Genomic DNA, 12,315 nt, shown 5'->3' on the forward strand with positions numbered 1-12,315 from the left:
TCACTCTTAAAAGCCTCCAAAGTTTTTCTGTTTCCCTTGGATAAAGAATTCCTTCTTAGCATAGTTTATAAAGACTCCTATGATTAGGCCAATGATGGTTTAGCTATAACATCATCCCTGCTCTAGCTCTACTAAACAACTTGCATATTGCAGAAATTGCTATCATTTGAATATGTGGATCTTTCTTCAAGCTATTTCTTTTGCATGCAGTCCTTTCTGCCAGAGTGACCTACTTCCCTCTGTCCCCCACCAAATACATACACCTAAAGCCTCAGTTCCATGTCCCTCGTTTTCTGAGCTCTTTCTGTACCTAATACAATGTGCCTTAATTGCTTTTGTACCTGTTTATATTGTCTCTGTCCATTAGCCTTGAGGTTCCTATATGTCTTTTTCTTTTTTGTTTCTTCATGTCTGGTTGAATAAATGGATAAATAAACTCCCGAGCCACACATACCAAGTGTAACAGTGTACTATCATCACTAGCCATAAGTAGATAATTTTATCCAAAAGCAGAAATATTTTAGGTTGCTTAAATTTTTAAAAAGATAATCATAGTTTTCAAACAGGAAACAGCGTGGACAAATTTATATCCATCACAAACATTGTAGACCTTTTTTTGATCTAAGGTTGAGAAATTTAAATAATGTTCCTTTTATGTTGTTAGGCTGTAGTAACTTTCTCTCTCACTCAGAGTAAAAGCCCAGTGACCTCATCTTAATTCCAGTCACCATGGCCTCCTTGCTGACCCCAAACACACTGGCACACACCCACCTTGGGATGTTTGCATTGCCTGCTACTTCTTGTAAAGCCTTTGGTTGGATGATTGCAGGTCTTGCTCCTTTATCTCCTTTAGGCATTTTCTCAGCTGTCTCCTTAGTGACAGCTTCTCTGGTCACTGGTCCACATTATTCTTTCCCTGTCCTGCATTATTTTTCTCCACAGCAGTTTCTGCCATCTGAAGACTATATACCTAATTTAGTGTGTGTGTGGTGGGGGTGGGGAGGAGTGTTTTTCTTCTCTTACTCCAATGAAATGTAAAGTCTATAAGCATAGAAATCTTTTCTATTTCCCCAGCACCCAACTCTATCTGGCACATAGTAAGAAAGCAAGCATGCAATACATATATGTTGAGTGCATGAGTGGATAGGTGGAGAAGCTGCGTACTCAGCACTTGACACTGTGAATCCTTGCTACAACCATTTATGATGGTGGTCCTGGTTACAGGAAAAGAAATTCAAGTCCAGAGAATAAAATGTCTCTCTAGGAACTAGCAGAGGTCATCCTCAAACCCAAGTCTGTTGGTTTTAAACTGCATACCCTGTAGTAGAATCCTTATTGGTTACCCTTCCCCTCTTACAATAAATACTAAGAGGGACTTTCTCCTCTACCCCAGCTGAGGGAGACAGCAAATTGTTCCAGGCACTATATTTTTTATATGTTATTTTCTAACACATTCACAATGGACCATAATTCATATGTTTTGCTGCCTGAAGCCTCTGATTTAAATGTGTTGCATTCCTGCCAGCTTAAGCCACTCCTGTGGTACGTGCACAGCTGTCCCATCAGATAGCATGGGGCAGTCCCATCTGGTGGTACAGGGTACACAATAGAATATTATTTAGCTCTAAAAAGCAAGAAAATTCTGATACATGCCATCTGGAACGTGGATGAACCTTGAGGACATTAGGTTGAGTGAAATAAGCCACTCACAGAAGTACAGTAATGTATGATCCCACTTGCATAAGGTACCTAGAGGGTTCAGATTAATTGAAACAGCAAAATGGTGGTTCCTGGTGGATGGGGAGAGAGGAATGAGAAATTAATTGTATAATGGGTATAGATTTCAGTTTTGTGAGATGGAAAGAGCCGTGGAGTTTGGTGATGGTGATGGTAGCACAATGTGAATGTACTTAATACCATTCAACTGTACTCTTAAAAATGATTAACATGCTAAGTTCTATATATATATTTAGTTATGATTTCAAAAGTTAAGGGGAAAAACAAGAAAGCTAAGTAGTTTAGTGTTATCCAGTTCAGGGTTGCAGGTGGACCTCATGTTTGTATGAAGAGACTACACGTAACATCAGATTAAAGTTTCTGATGAAATTTGCAACTATATAAATGAGAGCCACTGCAACAGATCTGCCTAAAGGTAGCCTGGGTTTCAGCCTGACCGTGCAATGTAGAGTGTCCTAGGTTAGAACAGCTTAGTCGTTGGTAGGCCATCATCACTTTATACTCAGTATATAGTTACCTTTACGGAGAACTTAACACTGTTTTTATGCTGGTTTCCAGTAGGATGTGAGATTGGGATGGTTTCTTTGTCCTTTATTTTCTAAATTGGAAAAGTTTTAAAAAAACAAAGTAGGCTTTGCAATAATACAATCATGTGTCATTTGGTGAAAAGGATGCATTCTAAGAAGTGCATCAAATGATTTCACCTTGTGAAATGTCATAGAGTGTATATACACAATCCTAGATGGCATAGCCTGCTACTCACCTAGGCTCTATGGTATGTATCTTTGAATATGCAGCCCATTTTTGACAGAAATTTCTAAAGGTAGTGCATGACTAGTTATGCAACTGTCCTTTAGGAGCCCCTGTTAAATTAAACATAGGGGGCCGGGAATGTAGCTCGGTGGTGCTGTGCCTGCCTGGCAAGTGCAAGGCCCAGAGTTTGATTCCCAGTACCAAAAAATAAAAACCATAAAATGTGATGAAACCTTTAATAAAGCAAATTCTGGTTCTTAAAATTTTGAATATCTATTAATTTTCTTGAATTTGGTATTTTGTACATCTCTTTCATTAAGCTGTTGGGGCTTTGAGTTAGGTCTGGTTTATGACCTGCTTTCCTCACATTCTGGTTGTGTCGCTTGGATTAAATCACCCAGCTACTCTAAGCCTTCTTTTCCTCCTCTGAAAAATACATGTAGTGGTACTTATCTCAGAGAGCTAAGACCAAGAGTACACTTGATCGTAGCCAAAAGGCCAAGAAGTAATTTCAAGACCAAGTAAATAATGCTGCTTGTAAAGCATTCAGTGTGTAGTACATGCTTAAGCCCTTTTTATAAAAAGTTGGCCAATGCACTTGGTGCAAATTTTGCTCTAGATTATTTTTGAAAATTTTGCCATTCGTATTTAACAATACTTACTGTCACAGTTTAGATCTAAAATGTGCCCCAGAAATGTCATGTGTTTGAAGGGTGATTAGATCCTGTGGGTGCTGTACTCATCAATGGGTTCATCCATTGATAATTTTAGTAGCTGAGTATGTTGTTAGGGCTGGTCGCTAGGGGCATCACCTGGAAGGGCGTATTCTTGTCCCTGGGCTCCTCTTTTCTCTCTCTGCTTCCTGGCTTCCATGGGATGAGCAGCTGTCTTCCACCATGCCCTCTGCCATGTCATTTCTGCCTAAGTGCCCACTGACCATAGGCTGAATTCTCTAAAAACTGTGAGCCAAAATAAACCTCTCCTCCTTAAAGTTGTGGATGTTGAGTATTTTGTGCTAACAATGTGAATGTGACTGATATGCTGAGTAACCGTTGTGTGCTAACCCTGCATAGGTGTTGGGGTGTGGTGGTAAGGACTATGAGAGATTCTGCCCCCAGAACTGTCAGAATGAGTCAGAGGAAACACATTAAATAATCACTTGACTACAGTTTTGTAAATGCTAAAAAGGAAACATCAGCAAGGTTGGTAACCTGAGTTTTCTCTTGTTCTTTTTTATCTCTTTAGGAAATTAAGTGTTAAATCCATTACAAACCCTCGGTACCTGGACAGCCTGGGGAACCCATCAGCCAATGGTCTGTATGATTTAGCATTGGGCCCTGCAGATTCCAAAGAGGTGTGCTCCACCTGTGTACAAGATTTCAACAATTGCTCCGGGCACCTGGGCCACATTGAGCTCCCACTCACAGTGTACAACCCTCTCCTGTTTGAAGTACGTGTTGTCTGGGGTGTGTGGATCTCAGGGCTGCTGGTGGGATCTTGAGGGCCACCTCTCTTCCCACAGAAGGTATCTGAGAAGGTTAAGCTCTAGATGCTTTGTGTTAAAGCATTCTCTGGAAAGATAGAAAACCTGAGAAAGCCAAATATAGGTTGAGTTATCTGAAGTGCTTGGGACCAGAAATGTTTTTGATTTCAGAATTTTACAGATTTTGGAATAGTTGGATGTAATATTGAAATATCTTGGTGATGGAACCCGAGTCTAAAACAAGAAATTCATGTTTCATATATAGCTGTACACACAGTCTGAAGGTAATTTTATATGGTATTTCTCATGTACCTGCATTTGGACTGTGACCCATCACATGAGGTCAGGAGTCAAATGTTGCCTATGTGGTACCATGTTAGTGCTCAAAATGTTCTGTATTCTGGAGCTTTTTGAATTAGTGATGATTGGCCTGCTACTTCGACTTTTCTTATACCTCTGATGAAGCAAATTTCAATTTGTTTCCAGTTGAGAAGAGTTCCAGCTTGATTCTATTCACATGAGGGAAAATGTTCAGATTTATCCCTTGCACCTTTTGTTCTACAGTCTTTGTGCCTTCCAGAAACTTGGGTGGCAACACTCTGAAAACAGAGAAAACTTGAGTGTTCTCAAGGCCTCAGATCTCTTAAAATGGATCTGTAGAGTCTTACTAGGTGGCAGGAGAAGCAAAGCTCCAGAAAGTCCATCATATCAAAGCAAAGATGCTGGCTAAAGTCCTGCTTGTGTGTGTATAGCTTTTAATATCATATCAGTGGATGTAGCCTCTGGGAATGTTTTTTAAAGCTACTTGTTGGTGTACATAGACGTGATCTGTCTGTTAACCCTGTTAAAGAAAGGTTATTGGCTTAGTTAAGTAGTTGATACAAGAGAAAAGTAACTCCCTATTTCACTGTAAGTAAATTTTACATTTTAATGGGTTAAAATGAAACCATAGACCAGGCATGGTGATGTACGCCTGTAATTCCAGCACTCAGGAGGCTGAGGCAGGAGGATTGCCACAAGTTTGAGGCCAGCGTAGACTGCATAGTGACTTCAAGGCCACCCTGAACTCATAGCAAGACCCTGTGTCAAAAAAAAAAAGAAGGCTGGGGATTTAGCTCAGTGGTTCCACCACCTGCCTCGCAAGCACAAGGTCCTGAGTTCGATCCCCAGTACCAAAAAAAAAAAAGAAACCATAGAGGAGTATTTTTAATTCTTAGGGTCAAAAATGCCTTTCTAAACAGGCTTCAGTGGAATTTTTGGGGGGGGGGGGTACTGGGGATCGAACCCAGGACCTAGCACTTATGAGCCAGACGGCGGCACCACTGAGCTAAATCCCCAGCTCTGAAGTGGAATTCTTAAAAGAGCAAACTGACTGCAGAACAAAAAATCTCAGGAGTACTCAAAATCACCATGAATGCTATGTCTCTTATGTCCTGTTTCTTTTTATCTCTTCTCTTTAGAAACTCTACCTGTTGCTCCGAGGTTCCTGTTTAAACTGCCACATGCTGACCTGTCCCCGGGCTGTGATTCACCTCCTTGTCTGCCAGCTGAAAGTTCTGGAAGTTGGGGCCCTCCAAGCAGTCTACGAACTGGAGCAAATTCTGACGAGGGTAGGTGTATAATGGTGGTCATAGAAATTAGGAAAGCCAAGTAGCAGGGAGTAAGAGATGCTTGTATGTTGTTCCTAATTATGACCTTAACAGTCACCAGAATGTGACTCATGTGAGAGGTACCTGTGCAGATAGCCCTTACAGGCTATAACTAGATATAAAACCCTGAAGCTGTAAGAAATTGGATAGATGTTAATGAAAACAACATTGAAAGGCCATTTTATTCAGTAGTGACATTTTTATTTCCTTTTGGGCCCAGGATCTAATCAAGACTTATGCATTTTGATTGTTATCACACAAGCTATAGCTCTTTGGTCTGTTTGCATGTATAACATTTTAATGTAGAAAATTCCTTTTTGTGTTACTTTTTTCACAATTTAAAACTTAGTTGCCTTATAGGATTTCTCACATTCTGGATTCACCTAATTATTTCTTTATTGGGTTCACATTTGGTAAGAATACAACCCACCTGACAGGATACTTCATATTGCATCATTTTAAGAGGTACATGATGTCAGGCTGTTCTGCTTTTGGCCATGCTGGGTTTGGTTATTTTTGGATAAAGTGGTGATCATCAGATCTCTCTATTGTAAAGAAACATTTTTCCTTTCCTAATTAATATTTACTAAAGTTTTCTGGTATTATTCTAAGTACCTTATTTAAATTTTTGTTTTCTGTGTTGATATACCAGAATATCACTAATTTTTGTTTGAAGCAGCCTGGCAAAATTATCATCAATTTAAAACTTTATATATAGATACAAGATTTCAGCACAATCATATCTAAGTAGTGGAAGTTTTGCTTCTTTCCAATGCCTATGTTTTCTTTCTTTTGTTTACCTAATTTTGGTGGCTGGGATATACATCACAATGTTGAAGTAGTAACAGACATCTTTGTCTTGTTTCTTGTCACAAAGAGATACCTTTGGCTATTTTCCTTCCCTTCCCCCTTCCTGAATACTACAGTCCTAAAGACATTAGGAGGTGGGGCACAGTCTGTTTGGGGTATCTGAGCCCCAGCAAGGTGAGGGAAGTATCGACAGAGAGGATATTCTTGCATAGGGACTTGGCCTGAGCAAAATGACAATGGATCCCCACAAGGAAGGCCAGAGCTCAAACAAGTGAAGGGATGTTTACTTAGGGACGAAGCATGGGGTGGATATCGGGGGCCAGATTTCATATTGTCACAAAAAAACATAGAGAAGACAGAATTAATACAGTAGTGTTGAAGAGGAATTAGAAGTATTGACGTGAAGTATGGGGTATGTGTGTACACATATGTATTTTTCCCTGTGAGGATTTGGAGCAGTGGTAGCATGAACACAAATAGCATGCGCATCTTGATTTCCAATGTCATTGTCTGATAAAAGGGCCTGTTGAAGAAATGGCTGATTCTAAGGCTGGGACAGAGAAAGTACAAGACCAGCTTGGAATATCATATGCCTAAGAGCCAGGATGTGCTCAAAGAATAATGGGAATATGTCAGAAGAACACAGGAGCCAGAGTGAAGGAACTCACACTGGCCTAATCTGGAACTATTTGAACACCAAAATAAATGATGCTAATAAATGATTATGACTCATTGAATAAAGTAGGGAACTATGAAATCCATGAGTTCATACTGACAGAAATGAAAGAATTGAATGACTGAAAGTTTACCTAATCGGCTATTTACACACTTTTCAAAGTACCCCTCCTCCCCACATACATATTGTATTTCAAAGGTTGAGAAGAAGAAAAGTCTGGCAGTAACCTTCTTACTCAAGTTGTAAGAGTGAATGTAACTTGATAAGCCAGATCAAAATCATGGACCACCTTAAAAGATGAAGTATAACAGCATCACTTCTGGATATACCTGCTAGAGAGACACTAGCTGAATCTGACCATGAGAAAACACAAGACATACCCAAATTTAGGGGTATTCTATAAAACTCAACTTTAGTCTTCAAAAGTGTTAATGTCTTCAAAGACTATGAAACCATTCTAGATTGAAGAAAACTAAAAAGACACGACAACTAAATGTAACAGAAGGTTCTGAAGTGGATATTTTTGTTGTAAAAGACATTACTGGGAGAACCGCCAAAATGAAAATGGTGTCTGAGTATTAGATGGTAATAATTTCTTAATGTTATTTACTGTTTGAAGATTGTATCATGGTCATATTAAAGATGGTCCTTTTTTATAGAAAATATTTAACAAAGTGTTTAAGGGTGATGGGACATAAAATCAACAAGTTACTTGCAAATGGTTCAAAAACAGATTTTTGTAAATAAAGTACTTGTAACATTTTCGGAGTTTGAGACTTTCAAAGTAAAAATAAATTATTCCAGAAAATTAGGGAAACCTTTTAACATTTCACCATGAAGTATGGTGTTTGTTGAACTTTTGTAGAATCTTCTATTATATTAAAGAAGCTCCTTTCTATTCTTATTTTTCTGATTGCTGAATGTTAAATATTATCACTTCTGTATCTGTTGAAATTTTAGATAATTTACCTCCTTTTTAAGTAGGTTCACATGATGAAATTACTTGATTCCTTTCTGATGTTAAGCTAACCTTGAACTCCTGGTGTAAATCCAATTCATTCTTGCCTTGTTGCTTTTTTGATATGTTGCTGGTTTGGATTTCCCAATATTTTCTGTAGGGTTTTTGCATCTATAATTATGAGTGAGATCGTTTTGTAAATTTCCTTTCCTATATTGTCCTTTTGAGTTTGGGTATCTGGATTATCTCAGCCTTATAAAAACAAGTCAATCTGCAGATTTAGCTCAATGGTTCCACTGCCTGCCTTGCAAGCGCAAGGTCCAGAGTTTGATCCCTGGTACAAAAAAAAAAAAAAAACCAAGTCAAGAAATTTGTCTCTTCTCAAATGCTCTGAAAGAGATTGTGAAAGGTTGGAGACATGATACACTAGTAGAACGGTGTTAAACATTCTCTTTAGTGGTATCCTCGCAGCCATCCAGGGACTAATTTTTTTTTTGGCTCTCCACATGACTGCTCCAAGGCAAAAGAACAAGATCACATCAGTGGCTACAGGAGCCACTTGTTCTAAAATTTTCATGCCCACAAAAGAATCAATCAGTATCTTTCTAATAGTTCCATGAGCTGGGCTGTCAGGGACCCTCAAGTTCAAGCCTGATGTGGGACGTTCAGAGCCATGGCTTCCTAATTAGTATGTAGTTCATAGTCTTAGTCCAGCTGCAGTCAAACCAATTAGGCCATTTTTGCCATCAGCAGTATTACCTAATGATACAACTGACATTTCCACTTCTATCACATTTCCAGGGGAATGGAGCTGAAAAGTTAACCCAGGGTCAGATTTGTTAGAAATAGACACAAAGGGAGAGAGAGAGGACTTTCTTATAACTTTACTGAAAGTTACATTTTTTAGGAATTTGTGCATCTCATCCAGAGTTTAAATTTTATTGATATAAAATTATGGTGCCTATTGTCTTTAAAATTTTAAAAAAATGCATACAGAAATGTAATCATATAAACACCCATATGGTTCCCTTTCATATCAAAATACTGTCCAAGTCCTAGGAAGCCTCTCTTCTTCCCTTTTCGTAATATACTTACTTTTGGCCATGAGTACAATGTAAAATTTTGTCTTGGGTATAGTTTGAGCCCTAGGATGATGCTGCCTTTCTCCAGAGAGGATGCTCATTGCTTCTGCCACATAGCTTGATGGGACTACCAACTTGGGGCCACCATAGTCCAGGTTCAAAGTTTAAGGCTCCTTGGACTACTTGAGCCATTATACAAGGACTGGCATTTCCTGAAGGTGCAGCTTTTGGGCCCTCCTTTTATTGTGTTTCTGTGTTGGTGTCCTTTTAGATTCCTATCCTTGTAATATAGCTTTAGACTCCTACACGTATGAGAACCTTGAAATGAAAACTTCAAAATTGCTGAATTGGAAAATGTGCCCAAGGCCAGGGCTGCCGTGTCACAGATCTCCAGAGAGCCTTATGGACATCCGTCAGTCTCATCTACAGAGGCACGTGGTGTACTTAGTGACACCCTGCATTTGTCCAGCTGCAGCCCTCGTACTCCTTGACCTTAAGAAATTTCTGTTTGGCCCAGTTTTCCCTCACAGTCAGTCCTTCTCAGCGTTAAGATTTTTAAAGTGTTTTATCCCATTTTGGTTCTTTCCAGTCATAGGTTTGGTCTGAATAATACAATGCACCATTATTGAAGCAAGGTATTCTGTTGTAGTAGTCATGGTCTCTTTCTCCCTTCAAACTAATTTCTTCCTCCATGGAGAAGCTGGCCTTAGGGATGATGCATATTAGACATTTACTGATTTTAATGCATTAACACAGATTTCTCATTGTTTTCAGTTTCTGGAAGAAAATGGTGATCCTTCTGGTTTTGAAATTCAAGAAGAGTTAGAGCAGTACGTAGCCAAAATTGTGCAGAACAACTTCTTGGGGGCGCAGGGTGCACATGTGAGTTCTCACTGCCTGTTTTCCTTTACGTCTGTTTTTAGTGTAATTATCACTGTTCCCTATGTAATGTCATTTGCATATGATTTTGGCTCCTGTAGGTAAACCTGGGTTTAAATCCCGACTTTGCCTCTGAGGAGTCTGTGACCTTTCAGTCTGTTTTCCCATCTCTACTACAGGACCAGTGAGACAGTTGGTGACATTAGGTTATTTAGGTGTAGCATCCAGCAAGCGCCTGCTTTGAGAATGGTGTCTATGTCTTTTTCTTTTTTCTCCAACACTCTTTAAACCACTATTGTCTCAGTCTCTCCTCCATAGGACCTGGGTAATGAATGGGGTGGATAATCAACCACAACCACGGTACTGACTGATCTTGAAGTGTGATTCACCTCATGCCTAGGTTTTGGCCAGAAGTTCTGATTCAGTTGATCTAGGGTGGGGCCCATGTTGAGTACAAAAGCTCCCAGGTGAAACGTATTTATAGCCATGCCCAGAACCACTGGATGTGCCTTCCTCAGGCCCAAGTCCATCTGAGGGAGGCAGCAGGCCGGGAACCCAGCTGCATCCAGAGAGGTTTGTTTTACAATTTATAGTAACTAGCACTTACTGAATTTTTACTCTATTCCTAGATCAGTACTACTACATTCATGATCTCTTTATCTTAGTAACAGCTTTCTAAGGTAGTTACTATTATTATGCTTTACTATGAATGAGAAGTAAAGGTTTAAAGAAGTCATTCAGTAATTGGCATAGCTTGGCTATATCAGAGGACTGTGGGGGTTTTTTGGTTTTTGGTTTTTGGTGGTGCCAGGGCCTCTACCACTAGGTGTCACTCCAGCCTCTGGGAAATTTCATATAGGAAAGTAAAGGTGGTTTCCTCTAGTTAAAAGTAGAACTTAAAAGCCACAGAAAGAATACACATTGGGTTTTCTTCAAAATGGCGCTCCAGGGTTCTCTGACTTTTTAACAGGTGAAGAATGTGTGCGAGAGCAGGAGCAAACTCATTGCTTACTTCTGGAAGGCACATATGACAGCTAAGCGATGTCCCCATTGCAAGTGAGTATCAGGGCACTGCCTTTGTCTTTCCCTAGGTAAGAAGGCTCTGGCCAGTCCCTCAGAGCCATTGTTATAAGTCTCATTGGGATTTGTTTCTCTCCTCAATCACAACTCGCCTTATGTGCAGGACTGGGCGTTCGGTTGTCCGAAAGGAGCACAACAGCAAACTGACGGTCACATATCCAGCTGTGGTGCACAAGAAATCTGACCAGAAGATCACAGAGCCCCTGGGTAAGCAGTATGGGGGCTGACAGGTGCTCCTTGACCATGTCTCCTGAGCCTTGGGATACCTGGTCCTCTTTACCACATGTTCTTGAGCTGTGTGTTTGGGTCAGCACAGGAACAGTGTCAAGGCCTCTCACACCAGAGAATTGGTGGGCAGAGCTGTTGGATGAGACAGTGCTCCACAGGTACCTCTTGCCTCGAGTGGCTGTCTCTGGCAAAATTTATGAATAAGAAATACAAAATTTTATTGGACAAATAGGTTGTAACATTTCATTATAAAACAAGTGTGAATTTATTGTGGAGTAAAATGTGGGTGAATAAATTTTTTTTTTTTGGTACCGGGGATCGAACTTGGGACCTTGTGCTTGCCAGACAGGCCGGCAGAACCACTGAGCTAAATCCCCAGCCCCCTGGGTGAATAATTTTTAAGATCTCCAAACATTCAGTAAAAAGTTAGCCCTGTCTACTGGCTGCTCCTGGATGTCTAGTGAGGCCCCTACAGGTAGTCTAGGCTCTGCTCTGCCTTTGAGGATACTGGGGGAAAAAGTTTGAAAATGACTTTTCTCACTTTAATTGGTGGTAGTTTTCTTGATTTTTGTTCTAAAGAGGTAAGGATTAAATAAGATATTTGTGTAAAGTACTGAGACCAGTATCTGCCGTGGAGTATATGCTCTGTAGATCTTAACTGTTAACTTTTTCATCATATCAACATGCCAGGATAGAAAAAGCACAACCGATGATTGACAGGTAGGTGGCCCTGCTGTATACTCTGCATGGCTTGGAGAAGGATACTTCCTGAATCTTCAATTTGTAACCCATATCCTGACAGTATCAAAACCTCTTGCCCAGAGCAGAGCAAATTATATTACACATGAAAGTCCATAGCAGATAAGGGATTTTTTTCCCCAGGGGTTGAGAATATGGAACAAGCAGGGAAGTAAGTTCCCTTCCTGGAAATGTCAGTTATATCTTTTGCACTGAAGACTCTGCCAAGGCTGAAGTAACAT

At 40.0% G+C, this 12,315-nt stretch overlaps 1 protein-coding gene across 4 annotated transcripts in view; it reads left to right on the top strand.

The window, feature by feature from the left end:
- Positions 1 to 12,315, top strand: part of Polr1a (RNA polymerase I subunit A) — a 77,852-nt gene that overhangs the window by 1,568 nt on the left and 63,969 nt on the right. For all 4 annotated transcript variants that reach the window (XM_004844590.3, XM_021258203.2, XM_087204267.1 and 1 more), the window contains exons 2-6: positions 3,736 to 3,940; positions 5,434 to 5,583; positions 9,923 to 10,030; positions 10,998 to 11,083; positions 11,211 to 11,314. In XM_004844590.3, coding sequence (XP_004844647.1) covers positions 3,736 to 3,940; positions 5,434 to 5,583; positions 9,923 to 10,030; positions 10,998 to 11,083; positions 11,211 to 11,314 — 653 coding nt within the window. The remainder of the gene's footprint in view (positions 1 to 3,735; positions 3,941 to 5,433; positions 5,584 to 9,922; positions 10,031 to 10,997; positions 11,084 to 11,210; positions 11,315 to 12,315) is intronic.

Source organism: Heterocephalus glaber, unplaced genomic scaffold, assembly GCF_053883595.1.
Source record: "Heterocephalus glaber isolate CG9 unplaced genomic scaffold, H.glaber_assembly_v1.0 deba00000470, whole genome shotgun sequence".
NCBI lineage: Eukaryota > Metazoa > Chordata > Mammalia > Rodentia > Bathyergidae > Heterocephalus > Heterocephalus glaber.